This window comes from Hyla sarda, chromosome 1 (assembly GCF_029499605.1).
Source record: "Hyla sarda isolate aHylSar1 chromosome 1, aHylSar1.hap1, whole genome shotgun sequence".
NCBI classification, from domain to species: Eukaryota; Metazoa; Chordata; class Amphibia; order Anura; family Hylidae; genus Hyla; species Hyla sarda.
The window spans coordinates 613,131,963-613,147,478 of record NC_079189.1 but is presented as its reverse complement, the minus strand read 5'-3'; the positions used below and the strand labels follow the sequence as shown (position 1 = coordinate 613,147,478).

Here is a 15,516-nt window from a genome sequence, read left to right as displayed (position 1 = left end):
ATAACACAATACACAACATGGAGACATATATACCAGATAACACAATACACAACATGGAGACATATATCAGATAACACAATACACAACATGGAGACATATACCAGATAACACACTACACAACATGGAGACATATACCAGATAATACAATACACAACATGGAGACATATATCAGATAACACAATACACAACATGGAGACATATACCAGATAACACAGTACACAACATGGAGACATATATACCAGATAACACAATACACAACATGGAGACATATATACCAGATAACACAATACACAACATGGAGACATATACCAGATAACACAATACACAACATGGAGACATATATACCAGATAACACAGTACACAACATGGAGACATATATACCAGATAACACAATACACAACATGGAGACATATATACCAGATAACACAATACACAACATGGAGACATATACCAGATAACACAATACACTACATGGAGACATATACCAGATAACACGATACACAACATGGAGACATATACCAGATAATACAATACACAACATGGAGACATATATCAGATAACACAATACACAACATGGAGACATATACCAGATAACACAATACACAACATGGAGACATATATACCAGATAATACAATACACAACATGGAGACATATACCAGATAACACAATACACAACATGGAGACATATACCAGATAACACAATACACAACATGGAGACATATATACCAGATAACACTATACACAACATGGAGACATATACCAGATAACACAATACACAACATGGAGACATATACCAGATAACACAATACACAACATGGAGACATATACCAGATAACACAATACACAACATGGAGACATATACCAGATAACACAATACACAACATGGAGACATATACCAGATAACACAATACACAACATGGAGACATATATACCAGATAATACAATACACAACATGGAGACATATACCAGATAACACAATACACAACATGGAGATATGTACCAGATAACGCAATACACAACATGGAGACATATACCAGATAACACAATACACAACATGGAGACATATACCTGATAACACAATACACAACATGGAGACATATACCAGATAACACTATACACAACATGGAGACATATACCAGATAACACAATACACAACATGGAGATATATACCAGATAACACAATACACAACATGGAGATATATACCAGATAACACAATACACAACATGGAGACATATACCAGATAACACAATACACAACATGGAGACATATACCAGATAACACAATACACAACATGGAGACATATACCAGATAACACAATACACAACATGGAGACATATATACCAGATAACACAATACACAACATGGAGACATATACCAGATAACACAATACACAACATGGAGACATAGACCAGATTACACAATACACAACATGGAGACATATACCAGATAACACAATACACAACATGAAGACATATACCAGATAACACAATACACAACATGGAGACATATACCAGATAACACAATACACAACATGGAGACATATACCAGATAACACAATACACAACATGGAGACATATACCAGATAACACAATACACAACATGGAGACATATACGACCACGCTTCCCCTTTACGTGACTAGGAAGCGAGTAGCCTATCAGTAGCCGGACACTCACCTCTAGTGATGGGGAGCATCAATCCCTCCCCCCGTCATTAAGCTTTTAGAAGATCACGGCATCTAAAGTATTAAATCACAGACGCTTATAAGATGGGGGCTCATATAAGATAAAATGGCGGAGGAGGGTCCCCTGACCAGTCTACAGCTGCCGATCTACGATCCAATGATGCAGCTGATCACTCTGTATAATGCTATACCATAGGCCTAGTATACAGTGAATGCAATCTAATGATTACATAGAAAGTGTAGAAAAAATAAATACATTTTTTTTTAAATTGTATTAAATTCCCACCCCTATAATAAAAATATAAAATCACCCTTCTTTTCCCATTTTACAAAAAAAGTTAAAAAATAAATAAACTTATTTATAGTGTGTTCAAACTATCAAAATATAATGTTTACAATGCCGCATGAATGTCATGAACATAAAAAAATACCAAACGCCAAAAAAGCTGATTTTTGGTCAAAAAAGTGATAAATAAGTCCCATGAAAACGAGAATAGTCCCGATAAAAACTACAAATCACAGCACAAAAAATCCTCCTCCTACATCCCCATATACGGAAAGATAGAAGCGTTCTAGGGGTCAGAATAAGGCAATTTTAAGAATAATCATATTCTAATAAAGTATAAGAGAAAAACTAATCGTATTGACCCAGAGAATAAAGAGAAGATGTTATTTCTAAAATAAAACCCCACAAAATAGCAAAAGTGTTTTTTTTTATTATCCATTTTTCTCCCACAAATAGTAATATTTTGGTTTTGTCGTCGATTTTATGGTAAAATAAAAAGGTGTCATTACCAAGTAAGATCGGTCCCGCAAAAAACAAGCGGCTCTGTAGATGGAAAAATAAGAGTTATGGCTCTAAGGAGAGGAGGAAAACTGAGAATTCAAAGGTCCTGGGTCATTAAGGGGTTAATACTAAACAATAAAAATCTGTTTTTATTCTCTGCAGATTCTTGTACCAGGAGATCAGAGGAGAATCTTCTATCTTCAGATTATAAAGCAGATGATGATATCACACAAGATACATATGAAGAACATTCCATTATCCCAGATACACCCTCAGCCCTTCACAGCCAAGATCTGTCATCTCATCCTTATATACAGGTCCTGTCTTCTCAGTCATCACAGGATGTTCAGCAAAATAAAAGTCATAGTAGAAGTGTTGGACATCGAAGAGATTGTGCAAGGAGGAGGCCATTTTCATGTTCACAATGTGGAAACTGTTTTGCTGTAAAATCAAGTCTTGTAAGACATCAAAGAGTACACACAGTGGAGAAGCTATATCCATGCTCAGAATGTGGAAAACGTTTTTTGGAGAAATCAAAACTTCTTTGCCATCAAAGAACTCACACAGGGGAGAAGCCATTTTCATGTGCAGAATGTGGGAAATGTTTTACTCAGAAATCACAACTTGTTAAACATGAAAGAACTCACACAGGGGAGAAGCCATTTTCATGCTCAGAATGTGGAAAAGGTTTTACTGAGAAATCAAAACTTTTTTGCCATCAAAGAACTCACACAGGGGAGAAGCCATTTGCATGCTCAGAATGTGAAAAATGTTATACCGAGAAATCACAACTTATCAAACATCTAAGAATTCACACAGGAGAAAGACCATTTACATGTGCAGAATGTGGGAAATGTTTTGCTTCCAAATATAAAGTTGTTTATCATCAAAGAATTCACACAGGGGAGAAGCCATTTTCGTGTTCAGAATGTGAAAAATGTTTTGCTGAGAAATCACAACTTACCAAACATCTAAGAATTCACACAGGGGAGAAGCCATTTTCATGTTCAGAATGTGGGAAATGTTTTACTGAGAAATCAGTTCTTGTAAAACATCAAAGGACTCACACAGGGGAGAAGCCATTTTCATGTTTAGAATGTGGAAAATGTTTTACTGACAAATCAATTCTTGTTAAACATCAAAGAACTCACACAGGGGAGAAGCCATTTTCATGTTCAGAATGTGGAAAAAGTTTTTTTGAGAAATCGAAACTTTTTTGCCATCAAAGAACTCACACAGGAGAGAAGCCATTTTCGTGTTCAGAATGTGGAAAATGTTTTACGGAGAGATCACCACTTATCAAACATCTAAGAATTCACACTGGGGAGAAGCCATTTTCATGTTCAGAATGTGGGAAATGTTTTACTGAGAAATCAGTTCTTGTAAAACATCAAAGAACTCACACAGGGGAGAAGCCATTTTCATGTTCAGAATGTGGAAAAAGTTTTTTTGAGAAATCGAAACTTTTTTGCCATCAAAGAACACACACAGGAGAGAAGCCATTTTCATGTTTAGAATGTGGAAAACGTTTTACTGGGAAATCAGTTCTTGTTAAACATCAAAGAACTCACACTGGGGAGAAACCATTTTCATGCTCAGAATGTGGAAAATGTTTTACTAAGAAGACCGTTCTTGTTGAACATCTAAGAATTCACACAGGGGAGAAGCCATTTTCATGTGCAGAATGTGGGAAATGTTTTGCTCATAAAGCACAACTTGTTAGACATCAAAGAATGCACAAAGGGGAGAAGCTATTTTCATGCTCAGAATGTGGAAAATGTTTTTTTGAGAAATCAAAACTTTTTTGCCATCAAAGAACTCACACAGGGGAGAAGCCATTTTCATGTTCAGAATGTGGGAAATGTTTTACTGAGAAATCACCACTTATCAAACATCTAAGAATTCACACAGGGGAGAAGCCTTTTTCATGTGCAGAATGTGAGAAACGTTTTGCTTTCAAATCAAGACTTGTTTATCATCAAAGAACTCACACAGGAGAGAGACCATTTTCATGTGCAGAATGTGGGAAATGTTTTACTCATAAACCACAACTTGTTAGACATCAAAGAATGCACAAAGGGGAGAAGCTATTTTCATGCTCAGAATGTGGAAAAAGCTTTTTTGAGAAATCAAAACTTTTTTGCCATCAAAGAACTCACACAGGGGAGAAGCCATTTTCATGTTCAGAATGTGGGAAATGTTTTACTGAAAAATCACCACTTATCAAACATCTAAGAATTCACACAGAGGAGAAGCCATTTTCATGTGCAGAATGTGTGAAATGTTTTACTCAGAAATCACAACTTGTTAAACATCAAATAAGTCACACAGGGGAGAAGCCATTTTCGTGTTCAGAATGTGGAAAATGTTTTACGGCGAGATCACCACTTATCAAACATCTAAGAATTCACACAGAGGAGAAGCCATTTTCATGTGCAGAATGTGGGAAAGGTTTTACTCACAAATCACAACTTGTTAAACATCAAATAAGTCACACAGAAGTGAAGCCATTTTCATGTGCAGAATGTGGGAAATGTTTTACTCAGAAGTCACAGCTTGTTAAACATCAAAGAACTCACACAGGTGAGAAGCCATTTTCATGTTCAGAATGTCAAATATCTTTTATTCTAGAATCCAGTCTTATCAGACATCTAAGAATTCACACAGGAGAAAGACCATTTTCATGTGCAGAATGTGGGAAATGGTTTACTGAGAAATCACACCTTGTTAAACATCAAATAAGTCACACAGAGGAGAAGCCCTTATCATGTTCAGAATGTGGAATATGTTTCATTCTAGAATCAAGTTTTATCAGACATCTAAGAATTCACGCAGGAGAGAAGCCAAATTCAGAGTACTAAATGATGCAGATGACACATCTACAGGGACGTGCAACATTAGATTGCTTTTTTAAGAGGCCTGGAAAAATGAAAGAAGCGATCTGATTGGTTGCTATGGGCAACTGCACCACTCTTCCTCTAGACAGGTTTTGATAAATCTTCCCCAATGTGTGCATTTAGTGTAAGTGTGCATAGTGTGTTCATATAACAGTGTTTTACCAACCAGTGTGCCATCAGCTGTTGCAAGACAACAACATCAAAAAACTCACACTGGCGAGAAGCCATTTTCATGCTCGGAATGAATAAAAAAAATAAAAATAAAAAGTCACACTTGGACGTCAAAAAGATTGTACAAGGAGGAAGCCATTTTCATGTTCAGAATGTGAGTGGTGATATTCACTGCTCCTCATGGAGAAGACCCAACAGGCATACTCCATGGGGAGCTGCTACTGGAGACCCAAACACCTCACAGAGAAGTTCCTCAGGGGCGGAGCTTGAGCTTCTGAACTTATAAGGTGAATTTAAAGCAACTTCCTCAGCCGGAATTCGGCTAAAAACCAGATATCTGGACTGTGAGGAACCAGAGGAACAGACCAACACCTCATTTTTACAGTTTTAAGTTTTTTTTCCGAGATCTAGTATTGAGGCCTGCAACACCGTCTGAAGCCTGGGACTAAATTTTCTGCTAAGACCTACAGTCGGCTCCCACTTACCCCCCTGTGTAGCGAGAACCAGGAATCCTCCTCAGCAACACTCCGGAGGCCGGCCTGCACTAACTCCAGACTGCTGGGGCAAGAAAACCCCCAAAGGGACTGTAATACTAAGTAGTGGTCCTCCTCTGCCCCAGCCAGGCACTTTGCCTGCATAGTTCTGGACTCCTCTTCAGAATTGGCCCCAGTCCTCTTCTTATCCCCTGTCAGACTATCTGTGGGGGGTGTCAGGCTCTTCTATGCCCCTGAAGTCTGTTCTCCTGCACGTCACACTGTCACATTGTTATTCTGGAACTTCTGGGACTATTAAAAGGCAGCAGACCCCCGATCCTGGCTGTGTCCTCCATACTGTTCTCAGACTGGTTTCACAGGAAGTGTTTTACTTATTCATAAGATATCAGGAAACTTTCAGCACTGGGTGGGGCTTAAATGTACATGTTTATTATTCAGTGGTCAGCTGGTGCAGGTGTGATGTGAAACAATGTAAAGTATCTAATATCGTTTGTGTAAATTGGTGAAATAAAGTTTTAGTACCTGCTTAGATTTTCTTGTATTTCACTGCCGCGGCTGGTAAGTGCGCGAAGATATCCAAGGGTGTTTCATGGGAAATATTCAAGAGGTAGCAGGAGACTGTCTCGGCCGGTGGCGTCTCGACCGAACTCGTCCCGGTGGAGTATGCCGTGTCCTAGGCTGCTGCTACTGACGTCACTACAGTATGCTAGAAGGTCCAAAATACTTTCCGACGTGTTTCGGAAGCTGAACGGCCTCCTTCATCTGGGATGGATGTTCTTGGATTTTTAAATAGCTCCATAGGTACGTGTAAAGCGATGCTCCCGTTCTCTCTTCCTAATTTTGGTGTGAAATAATTTCCATCATGATCCAAAGTTTACACTAGTCACTCCAGTTTTGCAAAAGTGGGCGTGGTTAAGTAAATTTCATGTTTTACATGAACAGTCCTTTTTTTAAATATTTCCAATTTTAAAACATAACAATAAAGTAGTAAATTATTTCATAGTACACAATATATACAAAACGTATCCCTGCACACCCCCACCATGTGAGTAAAGTAAGCCTCATCCTCTCTACACTTGGGACAAGTGGCGACTTCCTTTAAAGGGGTACTCCGCCCCTATCCAAAGGATAAGCGGATAAGATGTCTGATCGAGGGGGTCCCGCTGCTGGGACCCCTTTGCAATCTCCCTGCAGCACCTGGCGTTTGTATAGAATGCCAGCTGCTGTATCGGAGGACCGTGACATCACGGCCACACCCCCTCAATGCAAGTCTGTGGGAGGGGGCGTGACGTCAGCGCCGCATCGCTAGTCATCAGGCACGGAGCGAAGTTTGCTCCGTGCACCGGATGACTGCAGTGCCACAGGAGAGATCGTGGGGGTCCCCAGCGGCGGGACCCCTGCAATCAGACATCTTAAAGGGGTACTCCGCTGCTCAGCGTTTGGAACAAACTGTTCCGAACGCTGGAGCAGGCGCCGGGAGCTCGTGACATCATAGCTTCGCCCCCTCATGACATCACGCCCCGCCCCCTCAAGGCGGGTCTATGGGAGGGGGTGTGAGGCCGGATGAAGCCCGAATGTGCAAAATATCCGGTTATAGCCTCTGCGCGCAAACAACGTCTCTGCAGTCTCAGCCCCGTGGATAACTCTACGTAGGAGCGCTGATAGCTGATCCCGGTGGTGAGTGCGGATATACTTCATTTCCTTTGCTACACATTGTATTACAAGTCTATGTTTCGTCTTTATCCTAGCAACGCCGCTCGGCATATTTCAGTCTGGTCGGTCCCGTTGTGTTATACCAGTCCCGCTGAAATCATTAACCCCAGAGTCTCCACAGGCACTTGGTGCATTCCTATGCTCTCTCTTCTACACGTATCTATTATGTATATGATTTGTGTTTTTGATCTTTTTTTATGATAATACATGGCTTTTATTGGGAAAGGGGCATTTTTTTTTTTTTTACACTTACACTTCATACTTTTATTGAAGAACTTTTTATTTTACTTTTTACAGGTTATGCTATGCTGCAATACATTTGTACTGCCGCACAGTATGACCCGATCAGCTGCACACAGTACAGCCTGTGGCTGGATCTCACATGCTTCCGTAGCAAGTAGACAGGTCATGATCTGACCTCCAGCTGCCATAGCAACCAACGGCAACCCGCGATCGTATTGCGGCACCACCGTTGGTGAACAGGTGGAGTGCGTTCCCCCTGTCAACACCATAGATGCCGTGATCAGGATTGTATAAACAACAAACCTACTTTGGGAAATAAATCCCCCTCAGGGATAACCCTGACTAAGGATCCCCTATATTTGGTTAAAATTTAAGTTTTATTAACACAAATTTATGCCTCATACCTTTTGAGAAAGCCATTTGATAATGGCGAAACGTTAGGAGGAGTTTGTGTTTTAACATCACGCTGTGCCATAGTTCTCTTAGGGTCAGTTTACTTCCGCTGCCAAACTGCATAACGGCATCAGAAGAATTTGTACACAAATATCTATTTATAGTAGTCTGGGCGCAGACACTACTACCTTTAGTATAAGGAACATAGATGTGCACAGCGTTGAGAGTTTTAAAGCACCACTACCATCTAATGGCTAATATGCAAAAATACACTTGGTCCAGAGAGGTAGGTTTGTTGTTTATAAAAACGTTGGCCCAGAGATCCCCAGGGGATCTTTTGTGTTGTTTGTGATCAGGATTGATCACGGCATCTATGGGGTTAATGCTGCTGGGACCGGGGCGGCCGTGGCCCCGGGGGGACTCCGGCTGTGACAGCCGGGTCCCACCGCCTATCTCCTGTGATGCCCGCAGCAGTGCAGGAGATCGCTATGACGTATGCATACGTCCCATAGCGGGAAGGGGTTAATCAACGAACCATCCCTATCCATTTAGGAGGAGCTTTATCAAAACCTGTATAGAGGAAGAGCAGTCCAGTTGCCCATAGCAACCAATCAGATCGCTGCTTTCATTTTTCACAGGACTCTTTGAAAAGGAAAGAAGAGATGTGATTGGTTGCTATGGGCAACTGCACTGCTCTTCCTCCACACAGGTTTTGATAAATCTCCCCCCTTAGTGTTTGTATTATCTACTTCCAAAATAGAAAAAAATAAATCATGTGACTTAAATTGAAATACTGATTTATCGAAGGGTGGGTTCACACGGCGTTTTGTTAATGCGGGGACCGGATCCAGCTGGGGGAATGAAAACCGGGCGCTCCCTACCCGTGGCCTGTATCCTTCACGCCCCCTCCCATAGGCTTGCATTGAGGAGGCGGGGTGTGATGTCACGATACTCTTGCCCCATAACCGTGAGGCTTCAGACTCGGAGCCTCCGGCGCTGCGTGCAGCTCACACAGGTGGGGGCTGCATGAGAGATTGCGGGGGTCCCCCAGCGGGTCAACCCCCCCGATAAGACATCTTTTTATTTGAGGGGCTGTACAGTTAGTGTAGTTCATAATATAGTGTCTGTACCTGTGTGTGACGGTTTTCTCACAATTCTTATGTGATTTTTGTCCCAATATCTATTTTTAACCTGTTAAGGACCCATGACGTACCGGTACGTCATGAGTCTGCTCCCGTTCTATAACGCCGGCCGGGACCTCTAACAATGGCCGGGACCCGTGGCTAATAGCGCGCTGCACTGATCGCGGTGCCGCGCGCTATTAACCCTTTAAGTGAAACCAAACTAATAAATAAAATAAAAAATAAAAAATGTTTTTAAAATTTGATTAAATTCTCACCTCTAATAAAAATAAAATTTTCACCTCTAAAAAAAATAAAATAAAATCACCCTTCTTTTCCCATTTTACAAAAAAAAATTAAAAAAATTAAATAAATAGATTTGGTATCACCGTGTGTTCAAACTATTATGGGACAATGTTTACGATGCCGCATGGTGAATGTCGTAATCGTAACCATTAAAAAAAATACCAAAGACCAAAAAAGCTGGTCCATCATCAGAGAAAAACATGATAAAAAAAAAATAAGTCCCCTGAAAACGAGAATAGTCCCGATAAAAACTACAAATCACAGCACAAAAAATCCTCCTCCTACATCCCCATATATGGAAAGATAGAAACGTTCTAGGGGTCAGAATAAGGCAATTTTAAGAATAATCATATTCTAAAAAAGTATAAGAGAAAAACTAATCGTATTGACCCAGAGAATAAAGAGAAGATGTTATTTCTAAAATAAAACCCCACAAAAATAGCAAAAGTGTTTTTTTTTTATTATCCATTTTTCTCCCACAAATAGTAATATTTTGGTTTTGTCGTCGATTTTATGGTAAAATAAAAAGGTGTCATTACCAAGTAAGATCGGTCCCGCAAAAAACAAGCGGCTCTGTAGATGGAAAAATAAGAGTTATGGCTCTAAGGAGAGGAGGAAAAATGAGAATTCAATAGTTTATTGGTCGTAAGGGGTTAATACTAATAATAAAATCTGTTTTTATTCTCTGCAGATTCTTGTACCAGGAGATCAGAGGAGAATCTTATATCTTCAGATTATAAAGCAGATGATGATATCACACAAGATACATATGAAGAACATTCCATTATCCCAGATACACCCTCAGCCCTTCACAGCCAAGATCTGTCATCTCATCCTTATATACAGGTCCTGTCTTCTCAGTCATCAAAGAAAGGTCACAGAAGGGGTGTTGGACATCAACGAGATTGTGCAAGGAGGAGGCCATTTTCATGTTCACAATGTGGAAACTGTTTTGCTGTAAAATCAAGTCTTGTTAGACATCAAAGAGTACACACAGTGGAGAAGCTATATCCATGCTCAGAATGTGGAAAACGTTTTTTGGAGAGATCAAAACTTTTTTGCCATCAAAGAACACACACAGGAGAGAAGCCATTTTCATGTTTAGAATGTGGAAAACGTTTTACTGGGAAATCAGTTCTTGTTAAACATCAAAGAACTCACACTGGGGAGAAGCCATTTTCATGCTCAGAATGTGGAAAAGGTTTCACTGAGAAATCAAAACTTTTTTGCCATCAAAGAACTCACACAGGGGAGAAGCCATTTTCATGTTCAGAATGTGAAAAATGTTATACTGAGAAATCACAACTTACCAAACATCTAAGAATTCACACAGGGGAGAAGCCATTCTCATGTTCAGAATGTGGGAAATGTTTTACTGAGAAATCAATTCTTGTTAAACATCAAAGAACTCACACAGGTGAGAAGCCATTTTCATGTTCAGAATGTGGAAAAAGTTTTTTTGAGAAATCAAAACTTTTTTGCCATCAAAGAACTCACACAGGAGAGAAGCCATTTTCATGTTCAGAATGTGGAAAACATTTTACTGGGAAATCAGTTCTTGTTAAACATCAAACAACTCATACTGGGGAGAAACCATTTTCATGCTCAGAATGTGGGAAATGTTTTACTAAGAAATCTGTTCTTGTTGAACATCTAAGAATTCATACAGGGGAGAAGCCATTTTTATGTGCAGAATGTGGGAAATGTTTTGCTTCCAAATCAAGACTTGTTTGTCATCAAAGAACTCACACAGGAGAGAGACCGTTTTCATGTGCAGAATGTGGGAAATGTTTTACTCAGAAACCACAACTTGTTAGACATCAAAGAATGCACAAAGGGGAGAAGCTATTTTCATGCTCAGAATGTGGAAAATGTTTTTTGGAGAAATCAAAACTTTTTTGCCATCAAAGAACCCACACAGGGGAGAAACCATTTTCATGTTCAGAATGTGGGAAATGTTTTACTGAGAAATCACCACTTATAAAACATCTAAGAACTCACACAGGGGAGAAGCCATTTTCATGTTCAGAATGTGAAAAATGTTTTACTCAGAAATCGCAACTTACAAAACATCTAAGAATTCACACAGGGGAGAAGCCATTTTCATGTTCAGAATGTGGGAAATGTTTTACTGAGAAATCAGTTCTTGTTAAACATCAAAGAACTCACACAGGGGAGAAGCCATTTTCATGTTTAGAATGTGGAAAATGTTTTACTAACAAATCAATTCTTGTTCGACATCAAAGAACTCACACAGGGGAGAAGCCATTTTCATGTTCAGAATGTGGAAAAAGTTTTTTTGAGAAATCAAGACTTTTTTGCCATCAAAGAACTCACATAGGAGAGAAGCCATTTTCATGTGCAGAATGTGGAAAACGTTTTACTGGGAAATCAGTTCTTGTTAAACATCAAAGAACTCACACTGGGGAGAAACCATTTTCATGCTCAGATTGTGGGAAATGTTTTACTAAGAAATCCGTCTTTGTTGAACATCTAAGAATTCACACAGGGGAGAAGCCATTTTCATGTGCAGAATGTGGGAAATGTTTTGCTTCCAAATCAAGACTTGTTTGTCATCAAAGAACTCACACAGGAGAGAGACCATTTTCATGTGCAGAATGTGGAAAATGTTTTACTCAGAAACCACAACTTGTTAGACATGAAAGAATGCACAAAGGGGAGAAGCTATTTTCATGCTCAGAATGTGGAAAATGTTTTTTTGATAAATCAAAACTTTTTTGCCATCAAAGAACTCACACAGGGGAGAAGCCATTTTCATGTTCAGAATGTGGGAAATGTTTTACTGAGAAATCACCACTTATCAAACATCTAAGAATTCACACAGGGGATAAGCCATTTTCGTGTTCAGAATGTGGAAAATGTTTTACTGAGAGATCACCACTTATCAAACATCTAAGAATTCACACAGGGGAGAAGCCATTTTCATGTTCAGAATGTGGAAAAAGTTTTTTTGAGAAATCAAAACTTGTTTGCCATCAAAGAACTCACACAGGAGAGAAGCCATTTTCATGTTCAGAATGTGGAAAATGTTTTACTGAGAAATCACCACTTATCAAACATCTAAGAATTCACACAGGGGAGAAGCCATTTTCATGTGCAGAATGTGGGAAATGTTTTATTTTCAAATCAAGACTTGTTTATCATCAAAGAACTCACACAAGAGCGAGGCCGTTTTCATGTGCAGAATGTGGGAAAAGTTTTGCTTCCAAATCAAGACTTGTTTATCATCAAAGATCTCACAAAGGAGAGAGACCATTTTCATGTGAAGAATGTGGGAAATGTTTTACTCAGAAACCACAACTTGTTAAACATCAAAGAATGCACAAAGGGGAGAAGCTATTTTCATGCTCAGAATGTGGAAAATGTTTTTATAATAAAACAAAACTATTTTACCATCAGAGAAATCACACAGGGGATAAGCCATTTTCGTGTCCAGAATGTGGAAAATGTTTTACTGAGAAATCGCCACTTATCAAACATCTAAGAATTCACACAGGTGAAAAGCCATTTTCCTGTGCAGAATGTGGGAAATGTTTTACTCAGAAATCACAACTTGTTAAACATCAAATAAGTCACACAGGGGATAAGCCGTTTTCATGTTCAGAATGTGGAAAATGTTTTACAGAGAGATCACCACTTATCAAACATCTAAGAATTCACACAGGGGAGAAACCATTTTCATGTGCAGAATGTGGGAAATGTTTTACTCATAAATCACAACTTGTTAAACATCAAATAAGTCACACAGGGGAGAAGCCATTTTCATGTGCAGAATGTGGGAAATGTTTTACTCAGAAGTCACGGCTTGTTAAACATCAAAGAACTCACACAGGTGAGAAGCCATTTTCATGTTCAGAATGTCAAATATCTTTTATTCTAGAATCAAGTCTTATCAGACATCTAAGAATTCACACAGGAGAAAGACCATTTTCATGTGCAGAATGTGGGAAATGGTTTACTCAGAAATCACAACTTGTTAAACATCAAATAAGTCACACAGAGGAGAAGCCCTTATCATGTTCAGAATGTGGAATATGTTTCATTCTAGAATCAAGTTTTATCAGACATCTAAGAATTCACGCAGGAGAGAAGCCAAATTCAGAGTACTAAATGATGCAGATAACACATCTGCAGGGACGTGCAACATTAGATTGCTTCTTTAAGAGGCCTGGAAAAATGAAAGAAGCGATCTGATTGGTTGCTATGGGCAACTGCACCACTCTTCCTCTAGACAGGTTTTGATAAATCTTCCCCAATGTGTGCATTTAGTGTAAGTGGGCATAGTGTGTTCATATAACAGTGTTTTACCAACCAGTGTGCCATCAGCTGTTGCAAGACAACAACATCAAAAAACTCACACTGGCGAGAAGCCATTTTCATGCTCAGAATGTGGGAAATCTTGTTAGCCAACAAAGAATTCACACAGGTGAGAAGCTGTTTTCATCACAGACGGGGTGTTAGTCACAGAAGGTGTGTTGTACAAGGAGGAAGCCATTTTCATGTTCAGAATGGGGGTTGTGATATTCACTGCTCCTCATGGAGAAGACCCAACAGGCATAGTCCATGGGGAGCTGCTACTGGAGACCCAAACACCTCACAGAGAAGTTCCTCGGGGGCGGAGATTGAGCTCTTGCAGGAAGGCGGCTTTTGAACTTATAAAGTGACTTTAAAGCAACTTCCTCAGGTGGAATTTGACTAAAAACCAGATATCTGGACTGTGGGGAACCAGAGGAACAGACCAACACCTCCTTTGTACAATTTTAAGCTTTTTTTCCAAGATCTAGTATTGAGGCCTTCAACACCATCTGAAGCCTGGGACTAAATTTTCAGCTAAGACCTACACTCCCACTTACCCCCCTGTGTAGCGAGCACCAGGAATCCTCCTCAGCAACACTCCAGACGCCTGCCTGCACTAACTCCAGACTGCTGGGGCAAGAAAACCCCCCCATAGGACTGTAATACTAAGTAGTGGTCCTCCTCTGCCCCAGCCAGGCACTTTGCTTCATAGCTCTGGACTCCTGAGAATTGGCCCCAGTCCTCTTTTTTTGGGGGGTGTCAGGCTCTTCTATGCCCCTGAAGTCTGTTCTCCTGCACGTCACACTGTCACATTGTTATTCTGGGACTACTATTGAAAAGCAGCAGACTGCCGATCCTGGCTGTGTCCTCCATACTGTTCTCAGACTGGTTTCACAGGAAGTGTTTTACTTATTCATAAAATATTAGAAAACTTTCAGCGCTGGGTGGGGCTTAAATGTACATGTTTATTATTCAGTGGTCAGCTGGTGCAGGTGTGATGTGAAACAATGTAAAGTATCTAATATCGTTTGTGTAAATTGGTGAAATAAAGTTTTAGTACCTGCTTAGATTTTCTTGTATTTCACTGCCGCGGCTGGTAAGTGCGCAAAGATATGTGTTTCGGGGGAAATATTCAGGAGGTAGCAGGAGACTGTCTCGGCCGGGGGCGTCTCGACCGAACTCGTCCCGGTGGAGTATGCCGTGTCCTAGGCTGCTGCTAGTGACGTCACTACAGTATGCTTGAAGGTCCAAAATACTTTCCGACGTGTTTCGGAAGCTGAACGGCCTCCTTCATCTGGGATGGATGTTCTTAGATTTTTAAATAGCTCCCCAGGTACGTGTAAAGCGATGCTCCCGTTCTCTTTTCCTAATTTTGGTGTGAAATAATTTC

At 40.0% G+C, this 15,516-nt stretch overlaps 2 protein-coding genes across 8 annotated transcripts in view; both read left to right on the top strand.

The window, feature by feature from the left end:
• LOC130297455 (zinc finger protein 585A-like) overlaps window positions 1–7,927 on the top strand; it is an 87,574-nt gene extending 79,647 nt beyond the window's left edge. For all 7 annotated transcript variants that reach the window (XM_056549989.1, XM_056549971.1, XM_056549977.1 and 4 more), the window contains one exon: window positions 2,634–7,927. In XM_056549989.1, the coding sequence (XP_056405964.1) occupies window positions 2,634–5,332 (2,699 nt within the window). In that variant the 3' untranslated portion in view covers window positions 5,333–7,927. The remainder of the gene's footprint in view (window positions 1–2,633) is intronic.
• Window positions 7,928–9,926: 1,999 nt separating this feature from the next.
• LOC130307447 (zinc finger protein 585A-like) lies at window positions 9,927–15,190 on the top strand. Its single transcript, XM_056552167.1, has 2 exons — window positions 9,927–9,936; window positions 10,702–15,190. The coding sequence occupies exons 1-2, from the start codon at window positions 9,927–9,929 to the stop codon at window positions 13,938–13,940; spliced, it is 3,249 nt and encodes a 1,082-aa protein (XP_056408142.1). The 3' UTR covers window positions 13,941–15,190.
• Window positions 15,191–15,516: the final 326 nt, after the last annotated feature.